The following is a 21,202-nucleotide window of genomic DNA, read 5'->3' on the forward strand; positions in this document are numbered from 1 at the left end:
GGGTTTTTTTTTTTTTTTTTTTTTTTAGAGCGATGAGAGAGCTCTCTCCGAGCGCTCTGCCGTGACTACACAAGCCACGTTAAAGTGTTTAGTGTTGGCCGTGTAGACTAGCCCTAAGTTCTGTCTACTTATGATACATTCTCTCTGTTTCTCTGTTTCAATGAGATGTTCATTCCCTTTATGAATCCATTGTAAAAACATACGAATGGCCATACTGGGTCAGACCAATGGTCCACCTAGCCCAGAATCCTGTCTTCCGACAATGGCTGGTGCCAGATGCTTCAGAGGGAATGAATGATACAGGGCAATTTATTGAGTGATTCATCCATCCCCTGTTGTCCAGTCCCAGCTTCCGGCAGTCAGAGTTTAGGGACACCCACAGCATGAGGTTGCATCCCTGATCATCTTGGCTACTAGCCATTAATGAACTTATCTAATACTTTTTTTAACCCACTTATACATTGGGCCTTCACAACATCCTCTGGCACAGAGTTCCACAGGTTGACTGTGCATTGTGTGAAGTATATCCTTATGTTTGGTTTAAACCTGCTGCCTACTAATTTCATTGGGTGACCCCTAGTTCTATGTTATGCTAAGGGGTAAATAATACTTCCTTATTCATTTTCTCCACACCATTCATGATTTTATAGTCCTTTGTCATGTTCCCTTGAAGTCATCTCTTTTCTAAGATGAACAGTCTCAGTCTATTTAATCTCGCCTCATATGGAAGCTGTTTTATATCCCCTAATCATTTTTGTTGCCCCCTCTGTATTTATTTTAATTCTAAGATATCTTTTTTTTTTGAAAGGGGACAACCAGAATTGCATGCAGCATTCAAGGTGTGGGCTTACCATGGATTTATCTAGAGGCATTATGATATTTAGTGTATTATTATTTACTAATGGTTCCTAGCATACTGTTAGCTTTTTTGACTGCTGCTGCATATTGAGTGGATATTTTCAGAGAACGATCTGCAATGACTCCATTATCTTTCTTGAGTGGTAACAACTAATTTAGACTCCATCATTTTGTATGTATGGTTGGAATTACTTTTTCCAGTGTGCATTTATCAACATTGCATTTATCAGAAGCTAAATATGAGTCAATAGTGTAACACTATTGCAAAAAAAAAAAAAAAAAAAAGGGCAAATATTCTTGGATGTATTAGCCAGGAGTGTTGTAAGCAAGACACGAGAATTAATTCTTCTCATCTACTCCGTGCTGATAAGCCTCAGCTGGAGTATTGTGTCCAGTTCTGGATGCGACATTTCAGGAGAGATGTAGACAAATTGGAGAAAGTCCAGAGAAGAACAGCAAAAATGATTAAAGGTCTACAAAAACATGACCTATGAGGGAAGATTGAAATACATGGGTTTGTTTAGTCTGGAGAAGAGAAGACTGAGAAGGGGACAAAACAGTTACAGGAAGGAGTGAGAAAAATTATTCTCCTTACCCTCTGAGGATAGAACAAGAAGCAATGGGCTTAAATTGCGGCGAGGGTGGTTTAGGTTGGACATTAGGAAAAACTTCCTGTCAGGGTAGTTAAGCGCTGGAATAAAATGTGTAAGGAGGTTGTGCAATCTCCATCATTGGAGATTTTTAAGAGCAGGTTTGACAAACACCTGTCAGAAATGGTTTAGATAATAATTAGTCCTGCCATGAGTGCAGGGGACTGGACTAGAAGACCTCTCAAGGTTCCTTCCAGTCCTACAATTCTATGATTGGATTTCATCTGCCATTTTGTTGCCCAGTCACCCAGGTTTGTGAGATCCGTCTGTAACTCTTCACAGTCAGCTTTGGACTTTACAATCTTGAGTATTTTTATATTGTCTACAAACTTTGCCACTCACTGCTTACCCCTTTTCCTAGATCATTTATGAATATATTGAACAGCATTGGTCCCAGTACAGATCCTTCAGGGACCCTACTATTTACCTTTTTCCATTTTGAAAACTGTCCACTTATTTCTACCCTTTGTTTTCTATATTTTAATACTGATCTATGAGAGGACCTTGCCTCTTATCCCATGACTGCTTAGTTTGCTTAAGAACCTTTTGGTGAGAGGCCTTCTGAAAGTCCAGGTATATCTATTGGATCACCTTTGTCCACATATTTCTTGACGCCTTCAAATAATTTTACTAGATTGGATTCTGCATGATTTCCCCTTACAAAAGCCACGTTGACTATTCCCCAACATATCGTGTTCATATATAGCAGGGGTAGTCAATAGGCGGACCATGGGCCAAATCTGGACTGCCAGATGCTTTTGAATGGACCCCAAAATCTTATTTACTTATAATTAATGTTACTGTACTTTATTTTATTATTTTCTCTGAGTCTGTACTTTGCCTATACCTTGACCAAGATATTTGGATCTTGACAAAAAAAACATTGACTAGCCTTGATCTATAGTAAAGAACACAATTATCAGACACACAGTTTCAGCCAGTTTGCCTGGTACTGATGTTAGGCTTACCAGCCTGTAATTTCCAACATTGCCTTGAGGCTTTTTTAAATCGGTATTATGTTGACTACTTGCCAGACATCTAGTTTAAACAATAGGTTATATACCACAGTTGTTACTTGGCCGTTTCATGTTTGAATTCCTTTAGAACTCTTGGGTGAATACCAATCTGGTCCTGATAAATGTAAGCATAGTAAGTCATCAGTTTGTTCCAAAACCACCTTTACTGACACTCAATCTGGGATGGTTCCTCAGATTTGTTACCTAAAAAGAATGGCTAAGGTATGGGAATCTCCCCCATATCCTCTGCAGTGAAGACCGATGCAGTGGTCTTGACTTCATTGAGTGTGCCTTTAGCATCTCGATCTCTAGTGGCCCCACTGATTCTTTGGCAGACTTCCTGCTTCTGATGTGCTTTAAAAAAATTTGCTGTTAGTTTTTGTCTTTTATGAGTTGCTCTTCAAATTCTTTTTTGGCCTCCCTAATTATACTTTTACACTTGATTTGATGTAGTTTGTTCCTTTCTATTGTATATCCATCTGTTGCATTTCAGTGATATGTTTGTATTGTTGGGTTGAGCAAGTATTTAGGTTGCTTAACACTTTCCATATAAAAAAATTCTTGTGGCCCTTTTGTTTTTAGAAGCTCTAACTGCTTCATAGTTTGTTTTTAGAAGCTCTAACTGCATCAAACCTTTGAAATATGGCAGAAGGAAAGTCCTTGGACCGAAGAGCTGTCCGTTTTGTTCCAGGACATTCAGCTCAGGTTTTGCTGAGATACGTTTTTGAAAAAAGCCATTTCCCTTCTCTCACCCGTTCTTCAGAAATATTTTGTCTCATTGCTGAAATAACTAAACACGAACATGTTAGGACCAGGTTCATGCTGCTGCTGAACCAGCAACAGCAGCATCACACTCTATATTGGGAACACTTAAGAACTGTTAGAGCTGCTGTAGCACAAGAAGATGTGGGGAGAGAGACACGGGCTTATGCCCAAACCCAGCAAATAGCTCTAATGAGCCATTTAGTTAACTTTGAGGGCACCATGGTAGGAGCTGCCACACCTCCTGGTGGTGCGAGAGAGCTAGGCTGGGTCCCCCCCTTGGGATAACAGCCTTCTACTTACCAGCTAATGTAGTAAGCCTTGTAGTTCAAGGGGGAGCAGTCTGGGCTACATTGCTGAAAGTTCAGGGTTCACACCATGATGATGTATGATTTGGGGGAGGGAGGATTGTTATAGTTGCATGTAATAGGATTTGTTTATCTTTTTTCTTAAAAAGAAAAACCTAGGAAATTGTGTAAGCATGTAAACAAATCTTATTTAGGTTGCAAAGGTTGTCGTTGCCTCTGGAACCTTACTTTAGCCTCCATGTGCATATGTATTTTGTCACAGTCTTTAATTATGTGATGACACACAGATTTTCACAGGACCCCTGTTTCATTTGATGTGAACGGTAAATGCACCGTGGGGAATGACAAAATTAAGATTGCACAGGGAACCAAAAATCTGCCATGTCCTAACTTTGAGATGCTTGACGTTTCAACATAAATAACACTCTTTTAACATAGTGTTTGTGGGTGTAATACACAAGTAATCTATGGTTCTTTGGGGAGGACATGCACTATAAAAATGAAATATGTTATTTGCTTTTTTTTTCCTTTCAGTTTAAGCCGAAGCCACTATTGTTGAAGTTGTTAAAATTTGCTGGTGCCCAAAAAGACACTTTTACAATGAAAGAGGTAAATTATCAGAACTTCTCATTAACAATGATGGATAGCAATAAATATAAGTTTCACTCTTACAAGTTTACCATACTTACTAATTACCCCATAATATGAAAAAAATAATGTGGCTTACTGGATAGGGCATCGGTGTGGAAGCTGGGAGATGGTTCTGTTCCTGGCTCTGCCACAGTCTTGCTTTGTGACCCCGATCAAGTCACTTAACATCTATACCATAGTTTCTCTGTCTGTAAAATGGAGTACTGTATATAGCTTTGAGAACTACAGACAAAAACTGCTATGTAAAGTAGTATTTATTTATAACTCTGTTAATATTAATATGGAGTTGCAGCTGATAATTGAAAAGAGAATAGACTCTTTAGGGGGTTTGAAATAGGTTATTTTATATTTTTATACTTTAAAGTTATAAATATATTTAATATAGCTATATTTGACTTGCATTGTAGGTAATATTCTATCTTGGCCAATATATTATGTCTAAACGATTATATGATGAAAAACAGCAGCATATTGTCCACTGTGCAGATGATCTTCTTGGAGATCTATTTGGGGTACCAAGCTTTTCGGTAAAAGAACACAGGTACATTTCATATTCTTTGTGAGAGAGATCGTATGAAATGTATGTAACACACTGAACTTATGTGTTGGTTTGCAATTTGTTGCATATTTTATTTGCATAAGTCTTGACAGATGGAATTGTCATAATTGTATGCCCCCAGTTGTCCATTTTTTTTTTTTTTTGAGGGAGGCATGATTCAGCCTGCATTTATATCTATAACTGCCAGACCTCAGAAGGAACACAAACTTCTGAGGTTCAGTAACCTTAGGGCTTCTGTCTACTTTGAAGAGAGATTCTCCCCTCTACCCCTTGAGGTAACAGCCACATAATTTAGACATTACACAAGCACTTCAGACTGTCCTCTTCCCATTATTAACTCCTTATGCATGGGAGACCAAGTCCAGTAAAGGGGGTTGCAAAGAAGAGGCATACGCTCTTTTGTTTTTCTCCAGGCAGCTACACAACTCATCAGTGCAGAGTGACGGCGGTTGAAGATTTCCCTCTGCAGCTGGCTAGACTTTCTTCTGAAATAGGTTATATTGCTGCAAAGCCAGTATGCATGACCTGGGTCTTGCCACTGCCCTAAAAGTTGAAGATATTTTTTTCTGGATTAAGAAATAATGCTGTACAAGTTCCATTAAAAATGCTGTGAATCATGACTAGAGGTGGTCCAACTGCTGGTTAAGTGAGAAATGGCTTTTTGACAAAATTGAAACTTTCAGAAGAAAATTCCTGATCTTGTTGAAATTTTTCATTTTTTGAAAAAAATTCAAAATGGAATTTTTTCCAACTTTTTAGAAAAAAGCATTTAAAGTTTCTTCCGTTTGTTTTGGTGCGGGAAAACACTTTCACTTTTTATACTATTTTCCCTTTTTACAATGGGGTGGTGAAAGAGGAATGGAAAGCTTAAAAAAGCAAAGCGATGGTGGTGGTTTCCCCACCAAAATAAAATGAAAACATCCAAAAATGCTGTGAAAAGTTTTGAGCAAAACAGAAACATTTTCATTTCTTTTGAATTTTTCATAAAATGCACTTACCTCTTTTTCAGCCAGCTCTACATGACACTACAAAATAATCAATGTTTTCAGCTTGGTCTTTCTCTCTTCTAGTTTGGCTAAATTTACCACAGTAAATAGGAACTTCTAATTTATAATTTTTAAATCTATGAAATGTCTATTTTGTCTCCCTTCAAGGAAGGTATACTCCATGATTTCCAGTAACTTGATAGCAGTCAGTCAACAAGGTAAGCTAGTGTTGAAAGGCCTTTTTTTGGGGGGGGGGGGGGGGAGGGAGTGGTCTTCATTAATGCAAAAGTCCTGAAAGCTATATTAACTTACGTTGTAGGCGATATTCAGTTAACTTCAGTCATTGATAGATGATGTAATTATTGTCACTTTTTTGTAGCACTGTTGGAGGTGAATTGCATCTTTTACAAATAAACTGTTTAAGGTTATGGGTCTAGCACAGAAAATGGGCTTGAACTTGCTCATAGTGAAGTCACTGGCAAAATTTTCGTTGGCTTCAATGGAAACAGGATAAGGCATTATGTGCAGACTTTGATTCTGCTTTCTTTACATACTCAACTCACGCTAAGAAATACATTTTAAAACCAAAATATTTGAAAATTGGTTCATCCTTAACTACCCTGTCTAATTTGAGTTAACATTTCTCTTGTAATAGTTGACACGATAAACAATAAAAGTAGCAGGAAAAAAATCTATATACTTTGTTATTATGAGTTTAATAAATCCATATATAATTTCATAAAATAGACTATGGTCTATTTCAATTTATTCACATCTGCAAGAGAAGGATTGATAATGCAGCTGTTGATGTAACTTAAATTTAAGAAATGAGTGAAATGAAAGTTAAATATGGGGGTGAATTTTTTTTAAAAAGGCTCTTAAATCTACATTTATACATGTAATCTGCTTGATTTTCCAAAGTATGGAGCACCATTGGCTTCAGTGGGTGCAGTTGGGTGCTCAACACTTGAATATCAGGCAAGTCCCTAAATATGGACTTTGGGGCTTAACGTTAGGCTCCTATTTTTGAAAATCTTGGCCAGAACAGCAGAGTAGAAGGATAGAAGTAGAGAAGATCTCAAAGATAAAATCTAGTCAAATAAAGAGGGTATGTGCTTACTATACTTAACTTTGTTCTAAATGGATACCTTTTGTCGTGAAAATAACTAGTTGCATTGTGTAGTTCAGGGTCCATTCTGACAATGTAGTTAGAACAATTATTTCTGTGTCTTAGCAGGATATTAATGACTGTAAACATCTCTTGCAGAGCTTGATGTCTTGGTTTGTAAACCAGTGGATCTTGTATGTGTCTTCTTGTAAATAGTTTAGTATCATCATGTTGATATCTAGTTAAAATTGTTTTATTTCTAAGAATATTTTCTCCCAATATTCTTTTTCATCTGTGAAAAATTCCATAACAGTTGCATTTTTTTCTTATAATTGTGTATATAATGTTACAAAGAAAACCTTGAACATTTCTTAAGAGTATGAAGTGATTTTGTAAATGTAAAGTATACTCTGAATTAAGATTTAAAACGATATGTACAAAGTATTTGCAGTATATTTTTACAACTTTCATTGCAGTCCCTTGAGTCTGCAGATATTTCCTTTCTGATGCATTGCATTATGTATTTTTCTTTTTCAGAGTCTATGGAAGCAAACACATCTGAGAATGAGACCAGGTGTCAACTTGAAAAAGGCAATGTTCTAAAGGTGATCTAACTACTCGATACATTCTAACATATACATTCTTTCAAGTTTCACAACTTCATTTGCTTTACCATTGAGATTTGGATGCAGTTGAAAGATTAAAATTAATTTCATGCTATCCACATTAATACTATGCTTACTTAGTATTTTTGTTAAACAGGAATCCATGCAAGAGTTAGTTGACGAAAAACAGACATCCCCAAATTTGACTTCTAGACCAACTACCTCTTCTAGGAGGATGCTCAGTGAATCTGGTATGTGCACATTTATAATGAAGGATTTTCAATATTTTATACCTTTCAAGAGCATGTACACCTAGACCAAACTTGTATATCACTGGCTCATGTCATCTTTTGTTGGGGAGTCCACATTTTCATGTTTTTAGCCATTGTGAAAGGTACCAGATTGACAGCCCTGGAGAATGAGCTTCTCTGCTTATCCATAGAATAGATACAATGTGGGTAATGGCAATACAGACTTCCCCACATGTGTGTACGTCTCCTAGCACAGCAGTTTTCAATCTTCTTTTCATTTGTGGACCCCTTAAAAATTTTGACTGCAGGTACGGATCCCTTGGGGAATATTTGACATAGTCTGCATACCCCTAGGGGTCCATGGTCCACAGATTGAAAACCACTGTCCTAGCACAGTGGGGCTCTGGTCCATGACTAAGGCTTCTAGGTGCTATGATTATATATGTAATAACCTCACCAGCATGGTACAGTCCTGATCTGCAAGGACTACTAGCAGGGTGATAGGGTAACTCCGTCTCCATGCCTGTTCAATTCTCTGCCTTTATACTGATGTCACCAACAAGGGTATCAGTGGTGTTTTCTTTGTGATGTGGACATCTTTTCACACACTGCACTGAGACGTTAAAACTGATATTAGGTAACTCTTCAGACAGCCACCAGATTTTAACTTTTGGTTGCTGTTTGTAACCTACTTGTATTGGATTTAAGTCACTGACATGGGGTGAAAGGCTTTATTTTATCCAGTTATCTTGGTCCAGATCTTCAAAAGTATTTAGTCACCTAAATACCTGCGAAAATTTGGCCCTCTGATTCTTTTCTCTACCTCACCCCTCTACATGGCAACTTAATATTTATTGGTTAATGCATTCTTAAAATCTGATGTTGATTCTGATATTTAATGGGTGTTTGAGTGCTTTTTTTTTTGTTTTGTTTTGTTTTTTGTTTGAGTTATGTGTAACTTTCAACCTCTTGGTGGTAACACTTCATAACTTTCAATTATATGTAATATGCACTGGTAATTTCCACACCAACCTGCATTTTATCACTACTTATCTGGTGATTCTTGATAGTTGTGATGAGTAACAATAACCTTTCACATAAAATTATAGCATGCAATATTTATTTTGTTTTCCTGTGTTCAGTAATATTTTGTTCAGTTGCTTGATCTATGTAAGGTATTTCTGATATGCTTATCTTTGTAGTATTTAGGCAGCAGTCATCCTAGCCTATCGTAAAACTTTACTGCATTTATAAGCCATTCACACTATATTAAAAGAACTCTTTAATGTTGTAACTCAAACTGGTGAAAGGATGAAAATTCACAGTTAAGGATTATAACTTGTAATACTTACACACAACCCAGAGTAATCAGGTGTTCTGTTGTGCCTGCTTATTGCAAGCTTAATCATTAACTCTGTTTTTGCATCCATTTGTCAGTTTATTACAGCCTTAAAATTCTTCTAATATAGTGTTTTTATGTACACTGTTTTTTTAATTTGTAGGAAATCTTCCCCTTAAACCATTATGCTCGTTACATTGGGATGGTAGCGGCTCCTTTGGAGCCGCTACTATTTCACTGTAAATGTTTAGAAACCGTGTGTTGGCATGTTATCGGTACCTCATGGAGAGAAGACAACTTAATGAGGACAACGATGGACAGGAGCAACGGTTGGGCCTGGGGGCATCTAAGTTTGAAGGTTGGGGCTCTCAGGGCGAAAAAAGAAAAGAGAGAGGGACTGAGCCAAGAAGCATCAAGGGAAAGTAAGAGGAGTCACAAAGTATGTACAAGTGTTTTGTTCTTTTTTTCTTTTAAAACTAAAGATGCCAGGCTTAGAGGCCCTGGGGTGGATTTTTCAAACGTTTTTACAGTTCAAAGAAAGGATTGGGCAATAGAGCGAGTTTGTGAAAGGGACCTGTAGGCGGCAGCAGGCTCTGTTGAATGGTCATTGAACCAATTTGCCAATCCTGGTAGGGAATTTCACTCCACTGCATTTATTACACACTGACTTGGCAGCTGCTTAAGTCTTTGTCAAATTCTTTTTTATAATGCCTTTTCTTAAGGTCAGTGGAGTTGAATTTTGATACATTTTATACCCAAAATACTGTCTCCCTACTCCCGCCCTCCTTCATGCTACAAGAGTCCAAAACGTCAGAAACATCCAAAAAGTAGTGTTTTTGAGTTCTTCAGCTTAAACCAATGTTTCCACAGTTGACATCTTGAACATCACGTTTTAGCCTTAAAGGAATTTTTAGTGTGGACTTTTATACACCCGCAAATTGGGGTTATAATAGAAATCCTGATACCAATAAATATACTGTTGCATGTAAAGCTAAAATGAAATCCTCGATTTCCAGAGGTGGCCAGGAGTTCGTTCTTATGATTCCTTAATCATAGTATCTATTGCCTGGGGAAATTACCATTTATACATCTTAATGATGGGGCAGTCAGCGAAAAACAGCCTCAGAAATGTCAGTTTTTTGCCCATTTTACACCATTTTCTTTTAGGAATATGGGAAGAATGTGTTTCATTGTCTTTTTAAAATAGGTCAGGTGCTTTTATTTAATTTTCCATTGAAAAACACTGAATAATTTTAATATTGAAGTTATGAGTAAGTAAAATCCAGTTTAAACATCTACTAAAATGCATGTAACATTGTGCACTTCATAGATACCTTTGGATTAATAAGCTTTTTCTCTCTGACACAGAAGAAAGTTCTTCAGATGAACAACCTAGTGAAAGAAGAAAACGGCATAAGTCAGACAGCATTTCGCTCACATTTGATGAAAGCCTTTCTTGGTGTGTTGTAAGTGGGCTATGCTGCGAAGGAAGCAACAGCAGCGACTCAATAGACTCTGCAAGTCCTGTAAGCAAGATGTATTTTTAATTATGTTGAGTTCTCAAATTTCCCAAACCTGCATCTTGGTTATCATATTAATATTTGAAACAAATAATGCTTCTAGTGATGTCAGAGAACCCAAGTGTTGTATTTTAGGTGGCTTGGATCATAAAACTTAAGAATGGAATTTTCTTAAATCTTCATTATGAATATTCAGAAAAGAAAGCAAAACAAATGAATTCTTAGCCCTTGGTACAGTAAAAAAGAAAAGTGGTGCCTCTGAATTATGTATGAATATCTGTATTCCCAGCGAGAGTGTGTTTAATGATTAGAGTAAGTTATTTACACTTGTCTCAGTTTCCCATCTGTAAAATGTGGGTTAATAGTTACACACCTTTGTTAAAGCATTTTGAGATTTGATAAAAGATGCTGTAAGTCTTATAAAATTTCAGTACACAAGTGAAATATTTGTTATTAAATTCACACAATATATCATCTGCTTTTCTGTATATTTTAAATGTTAGCAAATGTAAATTCAAACTTCACTTGTGTTGTATTTCGACATACTAGTTTTAGAGACAGTTCCAATGTGCTTTTCATTCATTTAAAAATAATTTTTAAAGGTTTTATAAATCCAATAATATATTTCTAAATTGTGCAGCTGCAGCAGAAATCCCAACATCTTGAGTGGTATGAGGTATTTGGCTGAGACATGACTGTTATCTCTGGCTGGCAGCCAATTAAACAGTTTCTCTTTACTATTATGTTTAAATACACATGTAGCAGTATGAGTCATAAGAATGTATTAATGAAGTTAAATATATTCCCCCCTCCCCTTTATATTCAGGATCTTCATGCCAGTTCATTAAGCGAAAACTCTGATGATTGGTTTGACCAGAGTTCTGTTTCAGACCAGTTCAGTGTTGAGTTTGAAGTTGAGTCCATTTATTCAGAAGATTATAGCCATAATGAAGAAGGACAAGAGCTCACAGATGAAGATGAGGAGGCATGTATATTCCCCATCCTTTCTCCTCCCCCCCCCCCCCCCCAAAATCTGAAATGTTATAGCAGAAGCATTTGGTTGGAATCCAATATGAAACCTTTCCATAGTCTTCTTTCATGACTGTATGTGCTGTATGGCAAATATGTACTGCCATTCTTTATACTGAGTTTTCTTTGTACAAATTTAGTCATGATTCTTCAAGAAGCTCCCTGTAGGCAGAGCTCCATTGGGGTCATTTATAGGGCCTGAAGGGACCATTACAATAATTTAATCTGACTTCCTCCATAACATAGGCCATAGAATTTCATCCAGTAAAATTCACTGGCTGGCTGTTGAAGTCACTGGGGTTCAGTGCAGGGTCAGGAGTCCACTTATGCATGGTTTTTTGCAGGATAAAGGCCTTAGCTTGGAATATTTATATGAACTTTACTGGAAGAAAACCTTATAATTTTTGAAAGGCAAAACATATTAAATAGGATATTTATCTTCATAAAATGAAAAATGAATAGAAGTATTTTTAGAATACATTTTTAAAAACTATTTAAGATCTTATATCGGGGGTTGCCAAACTTACTGGCCCTCAGAGTCGTATACGACAATCTTCAGTGCCAAGGCACACCTGCTGGGGCTCGGAGCTTCAGTCCTGTGGAAGGTGCCTGCCGGGGCTTTGGGTTTCAGCCCCGCTCCCACTGAAGCCCTGAGCCCTGGCAGGCATGCCCAGGAGTGCTGAAACCCAAAAGCTCCACCTCGCCCGTGCTGGGCAGAAGCCACTACCTCACCACCCTGCTGCAAGGCAGAGGTCCCAAGCTCCCCTCCCCAAGTCTGGTAGGTAGAGTGTGGGTGGCTCCGTGAGCCGCACTTTAACAGTAACAGAGCTGCATGCATCTCGTGAGCCACAGTTTGACCACTGCTGTCTTGTATCATTAGGAGACAGCATAGGTAGCCTTAAAAATTACAAATACTGAGCTCTATGGTGCAGAGTATTGGAATTAGTGTCTTTCATTTACTGGGTTGACTAGTGAAATATTTGTATTGCTAAAGCTTTTGTTCACAATTGACATTATCCATTTGAGGGAGGCCCACTGTTGTCTGTCTATATTGTAAATCTTCCAAGAGGCTGTTCCCAAATGAGAACAAAAGTTTCTAGAGCTGGTAATTGATTACAGTGTTCTCTGTACCCGTAAGTAGTAGTGCTCCCTCTTAATTCCGTATACCAAGAAAATGCATGTAGTATATAGCCACATCATCTAGAACTTTAGCTAGGACTATTTTCTATCTGGTAAAAAGTTTTTAAAGTATTCTGTCAAGTGTGCTTTACTACTTGTTCAGGGTTGTTTTTTAATAAAACATTTAAAATTAAAAACCAAGTAAAAGGAAGTTTAAAATATATTTTCTTCCATCAGGTATATCAAGTGACGATATATCAGACTGAAGAGAGTGATGCTGATTCATTCGATGAAGATCCTGAAATTTCACTAGCTGTGAGTAAATACTTGGTTCATAAAAAATCACAAGTCTTGTGAAATGAAAGACCAGGACTGGGAACATATATGAATTCAGTGGGCGATTTTAAAAGTAAAATCTGACTTTTTCTTGCATTAAAAGGAAAATGATAGTTTGATTTATAGGTCGGTAACTGAAAGACCTCAATCTTTCTCTATGGCGTTTTAAAGTTGTTGACACAGGAATTTCAAATTTTACTTGCTCACTCAGAGAAAGGGGCACACAGTTTAGAGCCTAGACCTAACTTTTTGTTTAAAACACAAAGGAAGGATTTTTAAAAAAGCTTTTTAATATTTTTGGAAACCAAAAGGTAGCATTGTTTTTGGCTACAAAAAAACAAAATAAAACTGGCCACTTTAATTTCAGTGTCTAATCTGAGTGAAATAAAGAAAATAGCAAAAAATTGTGTATTGAAAATTCACTAAGGATAAAGGGACTGTTTTTAAATTGTCTAGAAGATTGAAAAGATCAGTTTCTCTATTTTTTGTGTAAAGTTTTTTAAATTTCAGCACATTGGCTTGTCCGAATGTCTGAATTCAGAATTTGGCATGTCTTGAAAACTAAATACTAAAACATGGAACAATTTCTTTAAATTGCCATTATGAACACAGAGTTGCATAGGAGAATTAGCCATCCAGAACATGTCATTGGCTGAGCTGCCTTAATCATGCTTGTACTGTGGAGCCAGCTGTAATGATACCTCTGGGAATATAAGGAGTTTTGTGTTTTGTTTTGTTTTTTTTTTAAATGTCAAACAGAATATTTTTAAAGTTACTTTGTCTAGATTTAAATAGGCAATATACCTTTATTATTGCTCTTCATTCACAGTTCATGTCTGAGTAGAACAAAGGCTTCCAAAACAAGCATTTTAATTATGGTGTTGCCAGTTGCAGCTCCATAGTTAAGGTTAAGTTTTGCACTCCCCAAAATTACAACACTCTGAGATAGGAATTTATATAAATGTGTTAAATACCTTTAGGCATGAAAATGACTTTTAAAATATGTCTTTTAAGGAATTTAGCATTCAGTGTTAGTCAGACTGAGGTTTTTGGGGAAGGATCTTGAATAATGCACACATTTCAGACCTTTCATATAGTTTAAACTCACTGAAATCTTGAGTGTAGACTACACGTGAAAACTTTTTTAGGATTAATGATTTTTTCACAGTATTCATAATTGGAAGTTTTTCCTTCAGCAGAGACTGGAGAATAATGTTAGACTTCAGAGGATTTCAGAAAAAAGTGCTCTTTTAAAATAGTTGCCACCTTCAGTTGTTTTCAGTAGTACTGAAGCCACAGGCTTCCCTCAGTTCGTGATTTTGAGAAGAGCTAATTGTTCTCAGTACAACCAAATATTATTCTCTGCCTTGTGACCTCATAGGGCTACTTGCTAAAGGCAGCGTGGTTTCTCCTTGGGAACAGTGGGAGGCTATAGCCATCTGTAAAGATGATATTGACCTATGATTTCATTTACATTAAGAACAATGGGTAATGGCAGCCATTTTGAAACAGGGCAATTCTTTGTGAGTTTCTTTGTATGCACCAGCCTCTACTTGCAGGTGTAAACTTTCAGTTAAGAAAAATAATGGCAGAAAATGATCATTAATCCTAAACATTTCCTAATACCATTGGGAGTTGGTAGGAAAATCAGGTTAATCTGACCTGGGACAACAAACACAAAAATGGCTTAATCACAAACAGGTTAGATGGGGGAGAGGGAGTCGGGGGGAAATGGCAGCGATAGTTCTCAAGTTCTGTACACAGAATAAACTCCGCCACATGATATGGCACTCTCAGTAGACTGTGCAGATACTCAGAATAGGTTCACACATCCTCCTGGATCTCAGGCTCCATTCAGTGAGGCGTATATGCTCCACTGGCTTTTTGGAGGAACCCAGATGCTCCGCTGGGGTCTGCTAGGCTTTTCCTTGACTGGAGACACAAAACAATGGGATACTGTCCCAGGGCCACTGACTGGTGGTACCAGAATAAGCTGTCACTCTCAGTAGATTACAGATCTTCACAGTATGATTTTCCTTCTCCTTTTGTATATGCTTTGAATAATGAGTTAACAGTGTTGACGTTTAAAGTATTATAATTGGGTGATAGTTGGCACCCACTAAGATAAATGAATCAGGTCACCTACCCCTTGGAGTTGTTTCAAGTTCTGCAAATGGAGACCGACATCATTGCATCAAGAACAGGAGTACTTGTGGCACCTTAGAGACTAACAAATCATTGCATCAGTTACTCTGTTCACATTTTCAAGGCTCAGTAACCTAACAGCTAGAGACTTTTATTTAAAGAAACATAGGTTCTGGGATCATGAAGGCAGCGTAAGAGAGGTTCCAGTATGATGTACTGTTGTGTACAATCTGAAATGGAATCTTGATCTGTAAATGAGTTTAGTATATGGTGTTATTACAAGGCAGACCTAAAGCTATTTGAGTGCCCTAAATGCGCATTTCTATACCTTAACATGTTTGGATTTCTTTTATGTTTAACCTTAACTCAAAATATCCTGGGTTTATAATGCTTGGTTTTAGGATAATTACAGCATCCCTGTAACACATTTTTCCTAAATTACTGATAAGTACTTGCAACCATAATTTCACTTTAACATAGTTTTATTTTTCTGAAAATACATATGCAGATAGTCTGTGCAATGTGTAAACTTACATTAGAGAGGTAGAAGACCAGTTGCTAAAACACATCATGGAATAGATTTAAGTCTAGCTCTAATGATAGTGCTGAATGTATACATTTTTGGTACACTGCCTGTGTAACACATTTTCCTTGGCATTGTTGTTTACTTGTTCAGTTTTGAGAGAGATTTTTACACCCACATTTTTAATTGCGAGGAGAAAAAAAAAAAATCATGTGTTATCACTACAAGATTGAGAAATTGTGGTGTAATTGATTTTAACTTTCCTCTTCCTAAAGCTCTTTCTATCTTAAAATGTGATGATTGACCAATTTTGTTTACAAATATAGAGTAAATACTTGAGTAACATAAAGAAACTATAATCACCTTTAATTTTTTTCTATAATAGTAGGAATGCCAAATAGCTTAACTGTTTAACTTTTAATTCACTAAAGGATTATTGGAAGTGCACTAAATGCAATGAAATGAACCCTCCCCTTCCGCGGCATTGTCCCAGATGCTGGGCTCTTCGTGAGGACTGGCTTCCTGATGAAAAGAATGACAAATCTGAAAAGCGAAAATTAGAAAGTTCCACACAGCTAGAGCATGAAGAGGGTTTTGATGTTCCCGACTGTAAGAAAGTGAAAATGAATGAAGATAAAGAACTAAGTGTTGAAGAAAGTGAGGATACAACAGCAGAAACTTCTGAATCCCAGGAAAGTAAGGAATACTCTCAGCCATCTACATCTGGCAGTATCTTTTGTAGCAGCCAAGAGGATTGCCAAGAACCTGAGAAAAAAGAGACAGAAGACAAAGAGGAAAGTATGGAATGCAGTCTACCCCTTTCCAGCATAGAGCCCTGTGTCATATGTCAGAGCCGACCTAAAAATGGCTGTATAGTTCATGGCAAGACAGGACATCTTATGTCGTGTTTTACTTGTGCAAGGAAACTGAAAAAGCGGAATAAACCCTGTCCCGTCTGTAGACAGCCAATTCAGATGATTGTGCTAACTTATTTTAGTTAGAAGGAACTTCAGCATAACTGTGCAACATAGCTTCAACAGACCTTCTATACAGGCTTTCTTACAAACTTCTATAGACTTGAACAATTAAGAGAGTAAGAAACTATTTTTGTATGTTTAACTAAAGACATAATATTTTGCGTGATTTTTCTTTCTTTTGAGTTTAATGAAAAGTTGATCTTAAAAAAAAAAAAAATTGCACTGAAATTGATAGTTTTCTTCATTAGGCATTTGGGGGGATTTTAAAATACCCAAATTCCTGAAATTTATTTCCATGTTAGGGGATCTGTCACAACAAGACTTGCACATCACAAGCAGATCAGTAATGACACTTGTACAACTGTATAGAATATCCATTTTAAAATAGTGAATTTAATGCTTTTGAGAAATGAGTGATCTCAAGTTTCATTATTGTGAAAATCAGTTTTCTTTTGCTCAGTAAGAATTAATAGAATTTATAATTTCAACCTTCCCATCTTTCTACAAATTCCAGTATCTGTTTCTTAGTCAAGTCATTGGGGAAAATCAGAACTTCTTCAGAAATCCCTAGGAAAATTCCTGTTTTGAAAAATAAAATTTTGACTTGGTCATTGCTGAGAATTGAATTTATCTATCAAAGTAGGTAAATTGGGGGAAATATTTCTGAGACTACTTCAGATCACCAGAAGATGTGAAAGCAGCACAGTGATATTTTGCATAAGCGTTGTTTTTTAGTTCAGTAGTTTTTTTTTTTTTTTTTTTAATTGAATCTGTGATTCTTTGTTTTGTAAGGTTTTTCTGAATATTGAAGAGTTGTGAGGTGGTAGATTGGCCAGTTATATATTGAAATCAGACATTTAATATAAAATGTTGATCAAAATTTTTTGGAAAAAAAAAATGAAAAATCTGTAAAATTAAATATCCTTAAAACTAGTGTGTCCAGTTCCTTGGTAACTCTTTTTTCAGTAATGAATTTAAAAAAATCCTCTCAATACTTGCCCGCTCCTCCACCCACCCACCCACCCACCCACCCCCAAATTTACTGTCCTGTGAAATTTCTCTGTACTTTGCATGTTGCTGAATATTTTTTGTGTGGTGAATTCCAAGAATGCAGTGAAAGTGTGCATTTACATAGAATTTTTTTAAAAAATGCTGTTAGGTTACTCAGTTGTACTGGTATTTTGAGGATAAAAATGTAAGGTTCTGGATAATTTTGACGAGAATATTGTGCAAAAATGTGGCTTTCTTCTCTTGCCTAATGAGGTCCTCTTGCAGAGTGTAATATTGAGAAGAGAGGTGCAGATTTTGGGGCTTTCTGATTTCAAGGGCAGCATTCCAAAGTAGTTTAGGCCTTGGCTACACTTGCAGATGTACAGCGCTTTGAGTTAAACCTGACTTCGTACAGCTGAGTAGGGAAAGCGCTGCAGTCTGTCCACACTGACAGCTGCCCAGCGCACTGTCGTGGCCACATTTGCAGCATTTGCTGCGCCATTGGGAGCGGTGCATTATGGGCAGCTATCCCACAGAGCACCTCTTCCCATTCTGGCACCGTGGGTTGTGGGAAGGAGGCGTGGGTGCGGGGCATTCTGGGTCCTGTCCCAATGCCCCGTGATGCATCGCTTCGCATCCCAGAAATCCCTTTGTTTCCGTCCACCTTTGGCGCCATCTTTCAACAGTTTCTGTGCAGTGCAATCTGTTGTCTGCAGGAAGTGGAGCCCGAACTGCTGAGGCGTATGCTGACTTATCTCGCCAGCACGTCACGTTTGGCTGTCGAACTATTCTTTAAGATCCAAAGTGAGAGTGAGGAGTCCGACGATGCTATCGAGCCGCGTAACGCGTACGACATGAAATTGCTTGTGGCATTCACAGACATGCTCAGCACCGTGGAACGCCGCTTTTGGGCTCGGGAAACAAGCACCGAGTGGTGGGATCACATCGTCATGGAAGTCTGGGATGACGAGCAGTGGCTGCAGAACTTTCGGATGAGAAAAGCCACTTTCATGGGACTGTGTGAGGAGCTCGCCCCCACCCTGCGGCGCAAGGACACGAGATTGAGAGCTGCCCTGCCAGTAGAGAAGCGGGTGGCTATTGCAATCTGGAAGCTGGCAACTCCAGACAGCTACTGGTCGGTCGCAAACCAGTTTGGAGTGAGAAAGTCGACCGTTGGAATCATGTTGATGCAAGTTTGCAGGGCCATTAATCGCATCCTACTCAGAAGAACCTTGACTCTGGGTAACGTGCAGGAAATAGTGGATGGCTTTGCACAAATGGGGTTCCGTAACTGTGGAGGGGCGATAGATGGGACGCACATTCCTATTCTGGCATCACCCCACCTAGGATCCGAGTACGTTAATCGGAAGGGGTATTTCGCTATGGTTCTCCAGGCGCTTGTGGATCATCGTGGGCGTTTCATTGACATTAACACAGGCTGGCCCGGAAAGGTGCATGACGCACGCATCTTTCAGAACACTTGGCTGTTCAGGAAGATGCAGGCCGGGACTTTTTTCCCAGAGCGGAAGATCACGGTAGGGGAAGTCGAAATGCCGATTGTGATCCTTGGAGATCCCGCTTACCCGTTAATGCCGTGGCTCATGAAACCCTACACAGGGAGCCTCGACAGCAGCAAGGAACAGTTCAACTACAGGCTGAGCCGGTGCCGAATGACTGTGGAGTGTGCCTTTGGCCGTTTAAAGGGCCGCTGGCGATCTCTGTATGGGAAGCTGGACTTGGCCGAAAACAGCATCCCTGCGGTTATATCAGCGTGCTGTGCCCTCCATAATATTTGTGAAGGGAAGGGTGAAAGCTTCACTCAGGCATGGACCTCCGAGGTTGAACACCTGGAGGCTGAATTTGCACAGCCAGAGAGCAGGGCTGTTACAGGGGCCCAGCCCGGGGCTGCCAGGATTAGGGATGCCTTGAGGGAGCAATTTGAGGCTGAAAACCAGCAGTGATATCTGGTGCCCTGCACGGGAGTGAAGTGCAGTAGTTCCAATCTTTAGGAATCAGTGTTTGCTACGCAGACACGCAGACTTGCAGTGCCTGTTTATTTCCTGGGCTAAGGAGTCTTTTACTTTATGCAATAATAAAGAATGTTTTCAAAGCCAAAAAATCCATTTATTGAAAAGAAAAAAATATTATTTATTGAAAAGAAACAATGGAGTGGAGTGGGGAACGGTACAATCACAGATTCGCGTATGTCCTGTCTGGTGTGCTGTGCAGTGAGTGCTGCACTTCAGGATAGCTATACTGCATGGTGATGGGGGTTGAGTGCAGAGGGTAAGGGTCGTGGTTTTTAGGGCTGGGTGGTGAAGATACTGGTGTTGGAGGCAGCTGGTGGTGTGAAGAACACTGAAGTTGGGGAAAGTGGGTTGGAGGTGACAGTGGGGCACAACGGAAAGAGTTTTGGGACAGGGGCTGTGGGGGGGGGTGGCGTTTGCGCTTGCGGTACTGCTTTTGCATGGCTACGAGCTCCTGGATAGCATCTGGTTGGCGCTCCAGGATGCTTATGAGCCGATCCGTGCTTTGCTGCCGGTGCTCCGTGCTTTGCCGCCGGTGCGCTGCGTTTTCCTGGCAGATCCTGCTTTCTTTCTCCCTCCAGTTCTGTGCTTTCTCATTCTCTTTAATAGATTGCCGCATCACTTCTTGCAGCATGTCTTCTTTGCTTTTTCGCGGTCTCTTCCTGAGTCTTTCAGTCTCTGAGCAGGCGATAAGAGGGACGGCTGCGGTCTCAAGGTTGATGCAGCTGTATAGGCAAAATGCAACATTTAACAGAGGCAGCATTGTTTATACCAGACAGTAATGATTCCCCCCGCACTTAAGGAGTAGAAAACACACAGGGTCTACACAATAGCATAATTTTCCTGTCCGAAACAGAGCACACATATCCCACAGGAGCCTCAAAATGGTGAGTAAGGGGGACTGATTGTTTCAGGGCTGCATTGTCCTCTGGGTTTCTGTGCCTTGGGGAGAGCCAACAGCTTCAGGGGGTACCTACACTGAACACTGTCCCAACATTTTCCACAGGAGTTCGTCCTGGACGATATCTCGCTGCTGAGGGTGACCTGGGAAGCAAGGGGGAGGGTCTTGTACTGCAATGCGGCTTCTGCCCTAGCCCATGTGCAGCTTGCCTGTGTGCAGCAATGGTCCCCTCGTGGCACAGTGGTGTGGACGCGTTAGCCTGGCTGGGACAAGGACCACGGTGGCTCTCCTGATAAACCTGTGCAAGCACGTTGCACACGTTCTGGATGAGACATTCGAGGAGATTACCGAGGCCGATTACCGCGATGTGATAAACCACATCAATGCACTATTCCGCATCTAGGCATGCATGCCTAACCCTCCTCTCCCAAAGAGCCCGCACCGAAAAAATTCCTTCCAGGAAAAAAAACCCGCTTACTGGGAACCTGCTCTTCTGTTTGTCCTCCACCAAGTACCGGCCGCTGCGACTGGCTACCTTCCTC

At 39.1% G+C, this 21,202-nt stretch overlaps 1 protein-coding gene across 6 annotated transcripts in view; it reads left to right on the forward strand.

The window, feature by feature from the left end:
* MDM2 (MDM2 proto-oncogene) overlaps positions 1 to 21,202 on the forward strand; it is a 58,139-nt gene that overhangs the window by 2,531 nt on the left and 34,406 nt on the right. For 3 of the 6 annotated variants that reach the window (XR_002908015.3, XM_024198227.3, XM_024198226.3), the window contains exons 3-10: positions 4,129 to 4,203; positions 4,653 to 4,786; positions 5,959 to 6,008; positions 7,436 to 7,503; positions 7,661 to 7,754; positions 10,462 to 10,619; positions 11,440 to 11,598; positions 12,999 to 13,076. Coding sequence is in view for 5 of the 6 variants with exons in the window: in XM_024198227.3 (XP_024053995.2) it covers positions 4,129 to 4,203; positions 4,653 to 4,786; positions 5,959 to 6,008; positions 7,436 to 7,503; positions 7,661 to 7,754; positions 10,462 to 10,619; positions 11,440 to 11,598; positions 12,999 to 13,076 (816 nt within the window). In the remaining variant the exon portion in view is untranslated. Of the gene's footprint in view, positions 1 to 4,128; positions 4,204 to 4,652; positions 4,787 to 5,958; positions 6,009 to 7,435; positions 7,504 to 7,660; positions 7,755 to 10,461; positions 10,620 to 11,439; positions 11,599 to 12,998; positions 13,077 to 16,196; positions 17,756 to 21,202 lie in introns of those variants that run through there. The other 3 variants (XM_024198222.3, XM_024198221.3, XM_024198220.3) reach the window with 3 other exon arrangements.

Source organism: Terrapene carolina, unplaced genomic scaffold, assembly GCF_002925995.2.
Source record: "Terrapene carolina triunguis isolate 2854851 unplaced genomic scaffold, T_m_triunguis-2.0 Scaffold68, whole genome shotgun sequence".
Lineage (NCBI taxonomy): Eukaryota > Metazoa > Chordata > Testudines > Emydidae > Terrapene > Terrapene triunguis.